Source organism: Centruroides vittatus, unplaced genomic scaffold, assembly GCF_030686945.1.
Source record: "Centruroides vittatus isolate TY-2023 unplaced genomic scaffold, ASM3068694v2 contig_18, whole genome shotgun sequence".
NCBI lineage: Eukaryota > Metazoa > Arthropoda > Arachnida > Scorpiones > Buthidae > Centruroides > Centruroides vittatus.
In genome coordinates this window covers 5,934,041-5,949,640 of record NW_027121101.1, presented here as the reverse complement: position 1 = coordinate 5,949,640, position 15,600 = coordinate 5,934,041, and the positions used below count along the sequence as shown (strand labels likewise).

Genomic DNA, 15,600 nt, shown 5'->3' with positions numbered 1-15,600 from the left:
TTTTTATCAGTAAGTGTGTATGGCAACCACTAGTCAATAAAAAATGTAATTCAAAATGTAGATGATGATTTAGAGGACAACTTCTAAAGTTGTTTTGTGCTTATAAAATTCTATACAGGCTTATGCACTTTATCATTGTAAGAGAAATTAGTCATGCATTAAAAATCTGCTGATTTGAAGATAAAAATAATTTTCATTTAAGAAAAGAGCAGAGCAAAGTTTACAGATTTTGGCCTTGGAACAAATTTCATTGAACTTGGATGTAGCAGAAATACTAACATGGGTAAAAATGACATTTTCACCCATGTTAGTTTGTTGATAGTTTAAAATGAAATTAGCATGTATAATTAAAATTTTTTATTGTTATTTTATCTTAGTAATTATAAATATATGTTTGAACTTTCTAACAAATTTATTTAAAACTAGCTGTACCCAGCCACGCGTTGCTGTGGCTCAAAATGTATCTACTATAAATGTATAACACTCCCGTGGATGGGGGAATTTCGAAAAATCCCTTCTTAGTGTACATTCTCTTGACGTACCCTATTAAAACGCAAAAAAAAATCACATCTAAAATAGTATAATAGAAGCCGAGTTCGTCACAGTAAGCTTTAATTTTGTCCCTCTCCCCACACGGGGGGAATTTCAACATCTGTATTATATAAAAACATGCACGTATTTAAATGCAATGTTGTGTCAAAATTTCAAAGCAATCAGTGAAGAACTTTCGGAGATTTGAGATTAGGAACAAACGAACATTACATTTTTATTTGTATAGATGTAAATTTTTTTTTTCTCTTGAATACTCAAATACTTTTCAATTCCAGTTTGATGAATTTGTCTTTGTTCAAACTCATTCATATCTAAGAAATAAATAAAAAGTATAATTACTTGTTTTTTTCATGTTGCATTTCTTCAATTTCCAACACAATACAAAAATGGAATACATATTAATCTTCGTGTATTCCATTTTCTTATCATCAGATAAATTTCTCGGTACAGGAGGAATTAAATATTCTAACTTAGATGTTTTATGAACTTGGGTTCAAAATTTCTTATGCATCAAATGACTGCTTTATTCATTGAAACTTAATACTTCAACATCAAAATAAGCAAAAGATTTTTAAAAGTAACATTTTTTGATGTTTGGATTTCCTGAAGATGGTCTATAGATAGTCAAAAGTAAGTGTTAGAATAAGTGAAAGATATCTAAAGTCTGTCTTTTATTCAAATCTAGTCCTATATCTGTCTTCTTTCTCAACTTGTATTCTTGAGAAAAACATCACTGAGGTAACTGGTACAATCTACTTTTATGTTGTGGGTTTCAATATCCATTCTTTTCATCTGATATGTAATTAATGTGTTACACTGATAATTTTAATTAAACCATTAATATCTAATTGAAAGGAGATGCCTCAGTTACATTATACCTTTTTGTATTATTTACTTATAAAAATATAGATGCAAACATTATCTTTCAATGTTAAGAATTTGAGCATTATTTTCTTGAACATTAAATAATTTTTAACATTAAAAAATATATTTGAAACTATATTTTTATTGGTTTCATTGATATTAAGTGGGCTTTTTAACTACATTAATATTATTTATTTCTTATACTTAAAATTTAACATATATTTATTTTTTTGTGATTATATTTTAGAAGGAAAATGTAAAAAACACATTGTCCCAATGATAGTTTCAATTTTTTTTAATCATCTTGTTCTTTTTATGCATTGGATGAAGTTACTATATTGTAATCATTCTTATCCTGTTTGGTTATCATCCAATAGCGTATCAACAGAAATTTCCTAGGTTTTTTGTTTTATTTTCATACAAACTTTTGATGATATAAATTTGAATTAGATCTATTGAAATGAAAATCAGTTTTAATAAAACATAATTTAAGCTTTATGTAAATAAAGTAAAATAATCATCAAATTTTGTTATGAAGTATTTAAAATTTCTAAATTGTCAATTTTCATTTTGACTAACTGAAACAAGGGTGTATGTGTTAGATTAGTCAAGAGCAACCTGTGGCCCTGGGGACTTTGGCAATGTAATTTTATCTTCCTTTCTGTCTTATGCCATTATGCAATCTCAATTAAGCTGAAATTTGTGATGAATATTCAAACTAAATTTTACCAGTAAAAAGATTAGAATTATATCCATTTGGTTAGGATAAAAGAGATGCATGCAATTTTTTAACTTTTTTAAACATATTTATTAATTATCAATACTTTTATGATTCAATAAACTAGTTATGCAAATATAGTAACAAAAATAAAAATACTAGCAAATTCTGTTTATTAATTAATAATGAGAAAATTCAGTAATCCCAAATTTTCTCATTGAGTTTTTATGCAAACTCAATAACGACAAAGAAATTAAATAAAGGGTTTAGGTGTAACAAATGTACAACTCCAGTTATCATTACTGATAAGTAACTCTATCTAATCAGAAGTGTAATTTATGCTCATAGACAGACAATAAAGCCAGTCGGAGCATACCACACTGACAAGTAATAAAGGAATCTTTATTTGCATTTTTCTCGAGACTAAGTTTGTATGGGTGTACCACCATTTAAACCCAAACCCTTCAAATATAAATATATAAAAATAAATATGACGAATAAAGAAATTTAAATTGCTTAAATATCAATTATAACAATGTGTACACTTTCAATGTAAAATAGTTCTAAAAATTATTTCAATGTTTCTTTTTAATGGTTTAATGGTGTTCAATATAATTATTTATTTTCATATGAGTTGGCTACATTACTCATTTTCCATTAATGATTATAGTAATTTACTGTTTTAACAACTTGAACATATTACATCCATGATAAATTACTGCTATAACTGACATTTATAGCAATAAATTTGGTGGAAATTATTATAATTACAGTAAATTTTCTATGAAAGATTAAATTTATACTAATGTATTTTTGAAATAAATGCCTAGTTTTCATGTGTATATTATGAAATAATATATTAATTTAGCTAATATTATAGTAATAAATGTCAAGAGATAATACAGGGGGATTTTCTTAAAAATCTGCTGACTGACAATTTAAAACAATGTTTATTAAAATACAATGTTAAATCCACTTGATTTTGTTTGTTTTTTTTAAATCTAACTGTTACCATGTAATTCAAAATTTAATGTGTATATTCAAGTAAGAATTATTCCTATTTGGAAATTTTGATGTAATTATAATTAAAATACATTAAGGAACTAATGAATTAAGTTAGAACTTGTCACCTTAAGACAAAATATTTTTTTTTTCATAATTATTTAATTATATGACAAATTTTTGAAAAATAATTGATAATTCACATTTAAATGACTATTGTTAAGTGTTTTATAGCATTACTACTTAATGAAAACTGATATGTGTATTTGAATACCTGTAGTAGGACAAATTAACTAAACAATTGTGATTATTAAATTTTATTTATTCATTTGTTCTTTTTCTCAATAGATGGCATCAGCATTTGAGGTTCTCTTAATATTTTAAATTCTGTGTACAAAAGTGAAGAAATACATTTTCTTTTGTAAACTGACTGCCAGATTGGCTGCATTTTTTTAATCTTTATTGTTATAATTGCTTTCTTAAAACTTTATGGATAACATTCATTATTTACATTTCTTTTTTTTTCATATAGTGAGTGAGATTTACAAAATAATATATATTAAATTTATACACATTTATGCTGAATGTTACAGCTCAAATATTACACAAAATATATTAGAGATTATTATTATTAATAATAATTTGAAATTTTGTTAGGACAATTTTCATAATTTTTATTTACTGTGAATTTCTATTATTGTTGGCATCATTTTTCAAACTATCCAGTTAAAATATCATTATTGATTCTTTTCATTAGTTATTATTTATGTTACATTTGAAACATTCATCTTACGAGAAGAGATGAAAGGTGTATTTTTATATACGGTGTACGTAAATCTGTATTAGTATTTTGTATATGGAATAACATACTTACATCTCACTAATATACTGAGTCAGCACTGTGTTTATATATATATATATATATATATAATGTAATAACCATTTAGATACATAAATCATTATGTCAAATCCTGTAAGAATTGGTCTTGGGAGCTTAAAAATTTCCAAGAACAATTTTTATTATGCACATATACCTGATTTATATAATGTTTTTAAGTTGAAAATGCATTTTTGATGTTTATTGAAAATTATATCTAAAGCACTAAAATAAAATAAAATTTAAACTTTTTTTTGATAAAATAGAATGATCTGTAGAGAATAATGTGTCCTTGTATTTCTAAGTAATATTATTAAATTACTTATTTTCTTTAAATTACTTATAAATTTATAATTATAGTTCAGTAATTCCTTAACAAAATATTTAGATATATTATCTACGATACAGCACAAGTAAATATTAAGTATTTACTGAAAGTCAAATTCAATTGGAAACGTTAAAAAAAATTTTATTTTTTTAAAATTGTATGCAAACATAATTGTAAATTCACTTTAGACAACTGATACTTCTTACAGCTGTATACTATAATTTCTCAAATAAAGTCATTTCTTTGATTCGTTTTTTTAATAATAATAACAATTCTTTAGAAGTGTGGCTTCTCTTTAGTGGTTTTAATTATCTCAAACATTGGTCAGACAGTGTCTGAGGAAATGGAGTTCCCATCTTGATTACTCGGTAGAGTGAATGAAGTAATTCCAAGACTTTTGCCTAAAGAATAGAGAAAAAAGTCTATTAACATTTTTTCCCTCCAATGTAATTACAAACATTCTTACCTGATTTTCACACAGTGTTTTCAGAGTAGCCCCATTCTTAGCCATGAGATAATAATGATGAAATAATTTTCCATCAAAAAAATGCCAAGGCATGATGTAATAACGGGAAAAAAATCCAATACACACGGTAGCAACCGAGTCCACGTGATTTACTCCTCTCATGAAAAGTGCAGCCAGTTGTACCGCCCTGGCATCTACTTCTTTCACCTGCCGTAAGAAATAAATATCAGTAAAGAATGCATGACGATACATCCATGGATTCGGTAATTACTTACATAAATTTTCCTAATTTCGTCGGCATTTCTGGCGTAAGGAGAAATGGCTTGACATATAAAGGCTATCACCTCCCAAACTTCGATGCCACTGAGATGCGGGCGTAAGATTAAAAAATTTAGGACACAACAGAGTGTCATAAACTCTTCCGGCATTTTTTTCAGCTCTGGAGATGGTACACTTATTCCGAAGCATGATCTGAATAATTCCCACTGATGATCGAAAAACTCTGGTTTATTGGACCATAATACTTGGAGATTTAGTTTTGGACCTGTAAATAATAATAAAAAGTATCAATTCCAATGATCGAGTTTCTTATTTTTATCGACAGAGGGCGTGATAGAATTCTAAACGTGTCGGTCAAACGTCGAGTCGGGGTTTATTCGGTAAGAATTCCATTAAAGTTAAGTGTTTACTCCAGAAAGAAGGAAGATGTCGTATAAAGTTTTAATGCGACTTTGAAGGCGGTTAGTAGGCGTAATAAACAAATATCCTTTTACTTATATCGCTATACTAAAGCTAGTTTCTAACCTGCTTACCTATCCGCTTTATTACCGTTTCTATCCTAGTTTTTCCTCCTCCCTACAAGGATAAAAAAAGAAGATATATACTTGTATCTTTTACAAACCGAACTCGTTTTACGATTCTTTCCAGTTAAGACGACGTTTTTTTATAGCTTAAAACGTTACGGTTTCAAAATGCAAATGAAAACATCCGTTCCAAGTGGACGAATGTGAATCTCGGCATTTTTAATGTAACTGAATTGGACCGTTGCAAAACTGGAATTTCGGAATTAAGTTTGAGCCTGCTGTTTTTTAGCAAGAAAAATCGCCTTTGCGAATCAATACCGCGTTAAAATCTGTCCGCTATCGCTAACTAAACGGATTTTCGAGCCGTTTTCGCTTCGCTCCCAGCTGTTATGATTCATTTGTTAGAGGCACTATTTTTACACGAGCGTAAATTATTTGGCAAGAGAAACCCACATTGATATTCTATCAATTTTTTTGTACTTGGACAGTCGTCTAATAAGACGTTCGATAGCGGGGAGAATATTGAAAATGGGGAGCGGCTTCGCCCATTTGTGGACTGTGGTTTGCTATCGACAGTCCGTTTATTGAAATAAGAGGGTTGTATTGGGGAAGATTATCGATTGCGTACAGTGCACGTGGCCGGCTCACATGGGCCGAGAAACGATGCGTTCTGCCTTATCCGATATTTATCTATCCAGTCGATTCTCTTAATGAACCTGTACGGACGCGACCGTATCGACAGGTGGTGTTAATAACCGGCCGTTACAGAAATGCATTTGGTGGATTTTTATACTCGAATTGACAAAGAAGATCCGGAATTTTTATTCCGTAACCATCTGGTCATTCTGCTTGCATCTGTACGATGCATCTAGATTGGACAGCTGGACGACGTTTTGTAAAACAAATTGTTAGTTGCAGTCTGGACAAACAGCTACTTCCTGATATGTCACCCAGTTAAGTTCCCACGCTTATGTGGGATAGTTACACATACTTTTATATTGACATAGCATAATTTGTTCGTCCAGGTGAAATTCGGAGCTGTCGTGGGAAATTATAAAAATCCTATTTGATATTTTTCGAGTATATGACAACACCTGTTCTACCCATTAACACTTAGTCAGATAATGATGTCTCTTATCGGTCATCGCTATTGTTTTCGACCAACATGAATCGCAATTAGCGAATGGCAGTGAAAGTGTAATTAAAGTGGATGACATTACTCCATTGTTACAATGGGACAGTAGGTCGGGTCCGACCGACTCTCTCCAGGCGAGAATCTCGATAATTACGCCATCCCTACCAAATATTAATTATAAATATATTGAAATTAGCCCTTCTCGGTGTCGACTCTTCCTAAGAGAACGCCATTTTCCAGCCAAAATACAACGATTACGGACAGTTGCGTGCCATTAAAGTTTCGAAAAGGAAGTTTCTTATCGATGCAAACCTAATTGACATCTTCAGGATTTCTCGAAGACGAGCAAAGGACTAGTCCTTCCGAATACAGTGCGTGACGAGTTCGATGCGCCTATAGGCGACGTACTGTATTCTCAGGCCCCGGCGACGCTAAAGGTTACGTGAACTAGGCGTGGACAATTCCAGCAATTACTTACTGAAGATTGGTATCTGGTCAGTGATACCCGATAGCTACTGTTCAGTCACCGCTGATGGGAGATAACGTGTTGGACCGTTTAGCTGAACCGGTATGAGACTTTTTTCTCTTGTTTAGAATAAATTATAGATTGGAATTCTATTGTATTTGTAATTAAATCGATGTCCAACCTGATTTTTATTACCATACACATATAGAAACAGCATTAACGTTTCGAACAATACCTTCTCCGACCATAAATGACGTCATACGACTAAAAAGATTAAATAATCGAAAGAATACCGGTAATAGTTTATTTTTTTTTAAATAATGCCAATGACTTTGTAGATAGATAATCGCGACAATTTTGCCTAGCCGCCACTGTCTGGTTTGTGTCCATCTGCTTCCTGTTGACCCTACTTTTGAAAATGTTTCCGTTCGCGCACCACGTGACCAGAAATATTATCGACTTTCACAAAATTTTTACAACCCCTAGTAGGGTGTTGCCTGGGTAAAAACCGGATAAAACAAACAAATTCGCCACCTCGTGCCCTTTCGCTCTGGACAAACATGAGCTTTCCCTCATGACTCGTGCGCGATGCAATATAAACATTAGGAATACTGCACCAGAGAAAAGTGAGAAACAGTAAGTTTGGTTTTGGTTTTCGTACCGTCGATCGTTTTACGAATTGTTTGTATAGATCGACTTTTATCAATACGGCCATATCGTGTTATTATAGAGAACGTTTTGTACGGTTCCTGCCGATAATGATTGGTCAGCCACCTGGTATATCGGTAAGGCCGACCAACCCACCTGCTGAGTCGGTTGAGCAATCTCGTTCCCTATTTCCGGCTTATAAAACGTGACAATTTACAAATTTGGTTAAGAGCCCATATCACTAAACTGTCATATTCTGATTGCACAGTCCCATATTTCAAAACGTACGAAAACAAAACCACGTTACACGCCATCGGCTGAGAAAGTCTAGTTTTATACTTGTGACATTACTGCAAGAAAATTAAACGGGAGCGTTCATGTTTGAAGAAACAATTTACTATCGTAACACGATCTGAAAAGCTTGTTTTGTAAAGCTAAAGCCCATTCGCCAAATAAGAAATCATTTTTGAAAATTTAATGCATAATTATTTCTTGCTGGACACTCGCTAACCATGAAAAATTCACGAGAAACATACACTTGTGAAAACGAATTTCTTTGGATATCCCGGGGCATCCAATTTATTATTACGCTATCCAGCAGCGTCGAATACTTGACGCGGTAAAAAATTCGACACGAGCGAACAACCTGTGGGTTCGGGCGTATTTGTAAAGATCGGACACCTGCAGATATCAACCGATCCGTTCGATCGACACAATAGCGTAAAGACAATGCGATCGGACGGCTCCGATCCGAACTTCGTGATGCATATCCGACACATCTGTGGCTTCGCACAGACACTGCAACGGTGAAATATGACGTTGTAATTAATGGACGTTGACTTGTTGGCTGTGATCGATCGGAGAACCATCGCCTACGTTTTGTATAAATCCTTTTCGTTTCCTTCTCGCGAATTTCGAAATATCTGACCTCGTAGGACAGACGGGGAGAAGAAAAGGGGCGGATGTGGTATAAACTGGATCCAAGCACCGGTAGATCACGCGCGACAAAATGCTTGTTCTGGGTCAAGGGAAGCCAACGCCGTCTTTTACACATCGACAGAACACCGATAAATAACGTCCTTGGTTCGTTAATTAACATACTTGCATGGTAATAGAGGTGACTTATGGGCGAGCAAAATATCTCGACTTGATACCCGATAATTTCTAATATTTTGACAAAAAATGTTCCGGAAGTACGTCAAAACCTGTATAATTAAAAAAGTTCCGATGGCTGATAAGATAGAAAAAGGAAAAACTAGCCAGTATGTTATTAAATATAACGATTATTATGTTTCGCGTTTATAAATGAATGCAATTTAACATATTAAAACTATGATAGATTACAAAATTAGAACCTTGATTGAAACTGCATACCTTGATAATCTAGTTCTTCGGGTACTACGTACTCGGGCTTTTCCATAGGATTGCCGTGATAAGCGCACCACTCCTTTACAGTTACACTTTTAGTTTGAAAAAGTATAAAATATAATCTTTTCCTTACTTCCCTATAAACGAGAGCTGAAGGTTTTATTAAAGTATTGTTTCTGTCTTCTAAAAGTTCGGAAGATTCATATTCTTGTCTACACATCAATGTATAAATAACGGGAGGTCCTTCCCCGTTAACTGTTATTTTTCGAGCTATAGCTAATGCGTCTGTATGTTCGTGAGTTAAGTTGTGAATATCGTTACAGAGGGAATATACAGAGATTCCTTGGATCAATGATTTCGCATCAATATTCGTAACTGAGGCGATATCTTCAATTTCTTGTCCAGTCCACCGATTCCTACGAATTAATTCCACAATTCTGGGCAATAATTCTGAGATACTTGGATTTCTATAAGGCAATCCACACAGAGATTTATGAAAGTGTCTAAGACGATCTGCTTGGATAATATCGTTGCCTAATAAGCATGATAATAGTGGAAAAAGTGCAAGATCGAGGTTAATCTCTCTTGCCATTTGATGACGATCGTACATAATAGTAGTCAATGTATCCATATTCAAATGATTAACGGACAAATAAGGCTTGGTGTTGTATATTATAAAATCACTATCCTGACTAAGAATAGCGAAACAGTTAGAATTTCTGTTGGCATAATCGGCGATTTCTTGATCCGCTTCCCCGATGGTAGTCCGAATTTCACAATGGAATTCGTATTTCAGAACACAGCGCGTTAATGAACCCATTCCCGTAGGCAAAAGAAACATTGTTTCCGGAGGATGTCGTTTTGTAGATTTGATATAATAAAACACACCATCCGTTTCTGAAAGATGCTTCTTTCTTCTGCTAACCCATTCAGTCCTTTTTGATTTGCAAACCGAACCATCGTAAAAAAACACTAATTCTATACCAAACTGCTGGAATTTATTCACAAATGCCTTTATATTCTCGATATATTCCGTCCATTGTCCACCATAAACCCAATTCGAATCTTTCTGGATCATTTTATTAATTAAAGACATTCCATCCACTGCTAATACAGGTCTACCTTCGACTGAATATCTGGATGCTAATTCAGGAATATAGATCCTTTTGCATACCTCTGAACAGTCATTATCTACAAAATAAGTAAGACCTTTCACACCCATGATTCACCTTCTGAAAGGAAAGAGTAATTACTATTAATCTGTTATTCCATTCTTGTATAATAAATTTCATTTGCAATTTGTTTGGAACGTCTAAAATATATGCAACTCGAAAATTTATTTAATTTTATTGTAAGAAAAAATATATATATATTTGTTTATCATGGTATTGGACTTTATCTACAGAAGTTTTTTTGTTTTACTTATATATTAAAAATCCAAATATAGAATTGATATTAGAATAGCAACAATTTTTAATGATTAATCTTTTAAGGAAAATGTTGTTATTAGGAAAAGAAACATTAACCAATTCTATATTTTTAATAACTGAAATGCAAGAAATTAAATCACCGTCAAAATACTTCTGTGGACTATAAAATAAAGTATTAAGGACTAATCCTTCCATTCATACACAAATAGAATTTCAGAATATACTAAACAATATTTAAATTTTACATAAGAAGAGATCCTGTTTGTTTGGAAAATATTTATTTAAATTTATATAATTTTTTTAAGCAAGTTTCTACGATAATTAATATTTTAGATCTTAACATAAATTAAAACATTTTTGAAATTTTAATAAGCTAAAATTTGTAATGTATAAAGAAATTTGAGAATTAATTGTTAATAAAAAATATTTATTCTGCTCAATTTAATAAATTAAACTATGAAAAAATTTATATTTAAAACAAGTTCAAATAAATCAAGATAAGAAAATATGCCCTTATTTTTAACATTTACATTACTGTAAGCATATGAATAATTTTATCTTTTTTAATTTATGTGATAAACCAATCGAAAGATCTAATAAAAAAGTTACATATTTAGTTTATTATTAATTTATATATATGTAAAAACATCTCCAGACCTAGAAAGAAATCTTTATATAAATTTTATATTTGTTTTCATATATAATTTTAATTATTTCTATTTTTAATCAAACAGATGGTTATTGTTTAATCAGGTGTCATTTATGATAATTTAAAATTATATATACTGGTTATTTATTTCTTAGAAAAACAGAATGATTATCTATCAATGCTAACTTAACAGAAGTTCAATTATTATTATATTAAAAAAATTATTCTAGCTAAACCAATTAAATATACTTTAATTTCATATTGATTATAAATTTTATATTAAAACTAAAAATTATTTTACACAAATTGAAAAGTTTTTTTTTATTAAGATGCAGTTAGAATGATCCAAATTTAAACTATTAATAATCTTTTATTTCAGTTCATTACTCAACATCTATTTTAAATCTGAACATTTACTATACTAAATAAAGTGATAAGAACTCTATTTTAATGATAATGCTTAAGGTATTTATTGTTAAAGCATCTAAACATTTAAAATACCATGAGTTAGAATATATAAATAAACACACTTTCAAATTTTATTCAATACTAAAATGAATTTTTTCACATATTTCATTATCTTAAAATAAAAGTTGTTCCACTTGAGAATTTTATGAGTGTAGAGTGTAATGAATAGTTATAAAACCATATTTCTGTACTTGATATTTAAGCTGGTAAACTTGTTATTATATAACCTTTTTATTAATAAATTTTAATCAATTATGACCTTGTTTTTAGTTCTATAATGATAATTTCTGAACAACTTTTGTTCTGTTCCCATAATATAAAACTTAATTTAAATAACTGGATACAATACTTAGAATGCATAGAACAACTAAAATCGAAAGATAAGTATTTGGAATATTTCATCAGCTAATAACTTAAAATTTCTAACTTGCATTTTAAATTGTGCTTATTCTATAGAATAAGCACAATTTATAAATCCTAATAAAGTTTGAAATTAATTTTTAAAATTTATGAAAATTGTAAATTTATTTTTGTGAAAAATATTTTATCTTTATTATATTAAAATTAATAAGACAAAATAAAACTAAGACAATGATGGTAAATAAATTAGATAATTTTTTTGACATTTGATAGATAAATAAGCATTATCAAATTATTTATCTTCTTTTAGAACATTTATCAGAAAAAGCAATTAATATTTTATCATTGTAAATATTTTCTCAAGATTTAAATTATATACTTGTATAAAAACTAAAAAATCCCATTCAAACAAACTAATTATTCATTATTTGAAAAAATATTTTCTTTATTACATTCAAGAAATGTTACATGAAATTTGAAATTCACAAAACTTCTGACTTTCAAAATTATTATTATTTATAGTCGCATCAAATTTAAAATATTTTAAATTAAATTCTAAAATATTAATCATGTTTTCTCTATAATTTTTATCATTACATAGTTATATATTTTACATTTTTAGTAATTAAATTCTTATTTTAAATATAATTGCTTTATTAGCTTAAAACAGCAAATTGTTTCATTTCTCAAATTGTAATTCTTTGGAGAATTATTAATGTACATTCATTCATAAAGACAAGTAATTTTTTTTAATATAAATTTTTTCATTAGCTTCTTTTTTATTTTAACCCCTTCGTACCCGCAATCGAACTCAGTTAAACACTAAAAATTAAACACTAAAAATTATTGAGACATTAATCTAATAAAATATATAGTCAGAATGCAAATGTGTTTGTTTTGATGGTGAATGTTTTGTCATTTATATGAGTAGAAATACTTTTTACTAATTAATAATAATAATAAACCACATTAAAATGAGATTTCTAAATACTGTAAGATCCTAGTTCATTTATATAATTATAAACATACAAGTTATGTATATTGCTATGATATATATACAATGTATATCCAGATGATCATGATAAATAATTTCCATACAATTATCAATAATGGAAAGTAAGCATAAATAACTAAGAGTTTTTAAGTTTGTCACGTAAGTTTTTTTTTTATTAAAAACTTACATGACGCACAGTTATCAAAATTCAGTTCATATTTATTTGATTTAAAATGAAATTATCACTCTACATCAATTATAAAATGATACAAATGGTAATATAATGTATAATTTAATAAAAATCAACAACTTTTATTACAATTAAAACTTTTTAATCATATTTTTTACACTGATGATGATGATGATATCATCATACTTTTTAACTATACATTTGAAAAATTAGTTTTACAGAACTAGTTTTTGTTATAATAAAATTAAATTTTATTTTTATTAACATAATAAAATATGTTCATTTTATAGTAATTTTACAATAATTAAATTATAGTAAAACTATTACAACTTTAAACAAATAATTTCAAAAGATATTTGAAATACACTTGACAATAAAATTAAGACTTACAAAATCAAATTTGTAAAAATGGATATCCTTTTTTTTCTAATATTTTAGGATTTAATTTTTCAAAATATACTTCAATTATAAAGTCCTAAATACATAAATTATTATTTAAAAGTAATTTTTCATTTTTATACTATAATTTATACATTATATCACCATTGATATCAATTTCATAATTTTATTGTTCAAAAAATAGTACATACACAATTACATGGTATAGAAATTCAGTTGAAGCAAAATATATACAATACATATATATAAACTGCATAATGATCTATTCTTTCAGTACTGGAATGCAATAATATATCCTACTTTTTTTTTATTCATATATATCAGTAGTTAATAGAAATTCTTTGAAAATTAAGAGTTGAGTATGGTAAAAAAAACTTTACATTTTTTACATCTTTAGATAGCCATTAATTCTAAATATACAACACCAGGAAGTTAATATAATCTACTAATACTCTAAATAAGATCTAGTAAAATTAAAATACCATTAAACAGTAACTTTTCTTTTGATAATCAAATTAAAAAATGAAATCACATTTTCTCATTCTGTATTCAAATAAATATTAAATCAAAATTTTGTTTGGTGAGTATTATATTTATATAAATATAGTGTATACACAGAAATTTATAATAATTTGTATGGCCATCATCTCATTATATACATATTCTCTTACATATTTTTTATCAATCAAATATCTTTTCATTAAAAAATATATTTTTTAATAAAAAGAGAAAAATGGAAAAAATAAAATAAATAATAATAATAATAAATATTTACTATTTGTTATTACAGGTATTTTTATATAAATAAAATATTTGTACCTATGTGATCTTAATAAAAAATTTTAAGGAATAAAAATATGTATGTTTGTGTGTGTGTAATGTAGTGTTCCGCAACCTTTTTCTGCTTGCGGCACACCAAAATGTTATTCCCATCAAAAACGTACGATACGATGCTATCGATAGAATTACGTAATGCCACTAACCTATTATTGTTGTTATTAAACAGACATCAACGTCTGTGAGCAAATTTATTTTACATATAATTTCTTAGAATACATAAAAATGCATGGCTTATAATAAAGAATAAACAAACATCGTCTTATTTCATCAGTGCTGCGGCAGAGAATAAAATACAAGCATAAGAAACACAACAACTGTGATAAAAATATATAAATAAAACTTGAAATTAACAGAATATGTAATAGTTCACGTCACACCTTTCACCACGTGACGGCACACCGGTTGCGGAACGCCGGTGTAATGTATACATTTTATACTGTGTAAATATTTTAAAATATTAATGAGTTTCAAGAATATAATTCTAAAATACTTAAACTGCTTCTGCAATTATATCTAAAATTTTAATATACCAAATGTTTACTAACTAAAAATTCTGAAAAAATCCATATAAGGTTGAATGGTTTTTGTCAATTTTTAATATTTATATATTAAAAATACTAAATTCAATTTCATTTTAATAAAAAAAAAAAACATTATTTGACACACAAATTCCATTAAATCTCATCAATCATTAATATGATAGCTTATTTAATATTGAATTTAATTTCTAAACTCATTATATTAACTTATTTTAATTTATAACAATCAAATTATGCAAAAGTTCAAGCAGCTATCATATTTTTATATCATTATCAAATGGAATTTCAAAGCCTTTAGGCATGGAATATCAACAAAAAAAAAAACAAATTATAATTTAATTAAAACAATAAAGAGTTTTTATTGTAGACAGGAACAAATAAGGAAAGATGAAGAAAGAATTAAAATTTTAAAAGAAACTTAATTTAATTTTTTTTAATTATTTTTCAAATCAATATAAATTTGTATTAATTAAACAAAATTTGCACGTGATATAATTTGTATTT

The 15,600-nt window shown here is 28.4% G+C and overlaps 2 protein-coding genes across 5 annotated transcripts in view; one reads left to right on the top strand and one right to left on the bottom strand.

Moving 5' to 3' along the window:
* Nucleotides 1-4,598, top strand: part of Parp1 (Poly-(ADP-ribose) polymerase) — an 82,425-nt gene extending 77,827 nt beyond the window's left edge. The window contains exon 25 of the mRNA XM_067263844.1: nt 4,402-4,598. Within this exon, the coding sequence (XP_067119945.1) occupies nt 4,402-4,474 (73 nt within the window). The 3' untranslated portion in view covers nt 4,475-4,598. The remainder of the gene's footprint in view (nt 1-4,401) is intronic.
* The window catches only part of LOC136969617 (constitutive coactivator of peroxisome proliferator-activated receptor gamma-like), a 41,410-nt gene continuing 30,314 nt past the window's right edge, over nt 4,505-15,600 (bottom strand). For all 4 annotated transcript variants that reach the window (XM_067263859.1, XM_067263858.1, XM_067263860.1 and 1 more), the window contains exons 2-5: nt 9,234-10,459; nt 5,083-5,351; nt 4,808-5,014; nt 4,505-4,742 (exon numbers count right to left, since the gene is read on the bottom strand). In XM_067263859.1, the coding sequence (XP_067119960.1) occupies nt 4,650-4,742; nt 4,808-5,014; nt 5,083-5,351; nt 9,234-10,449 (1,785 nt within the window). In that variant the 5' untranslated portion in view covers nt 10,450-10,459 and the 3' untranslated portion in view covers nt 4,505-4,649. The remainder of the gene's footprint in view (nt 4,743-4,807; nt 5,015-5,082; nt 5,352-9,233; nt 10,460-15,600) is intronic.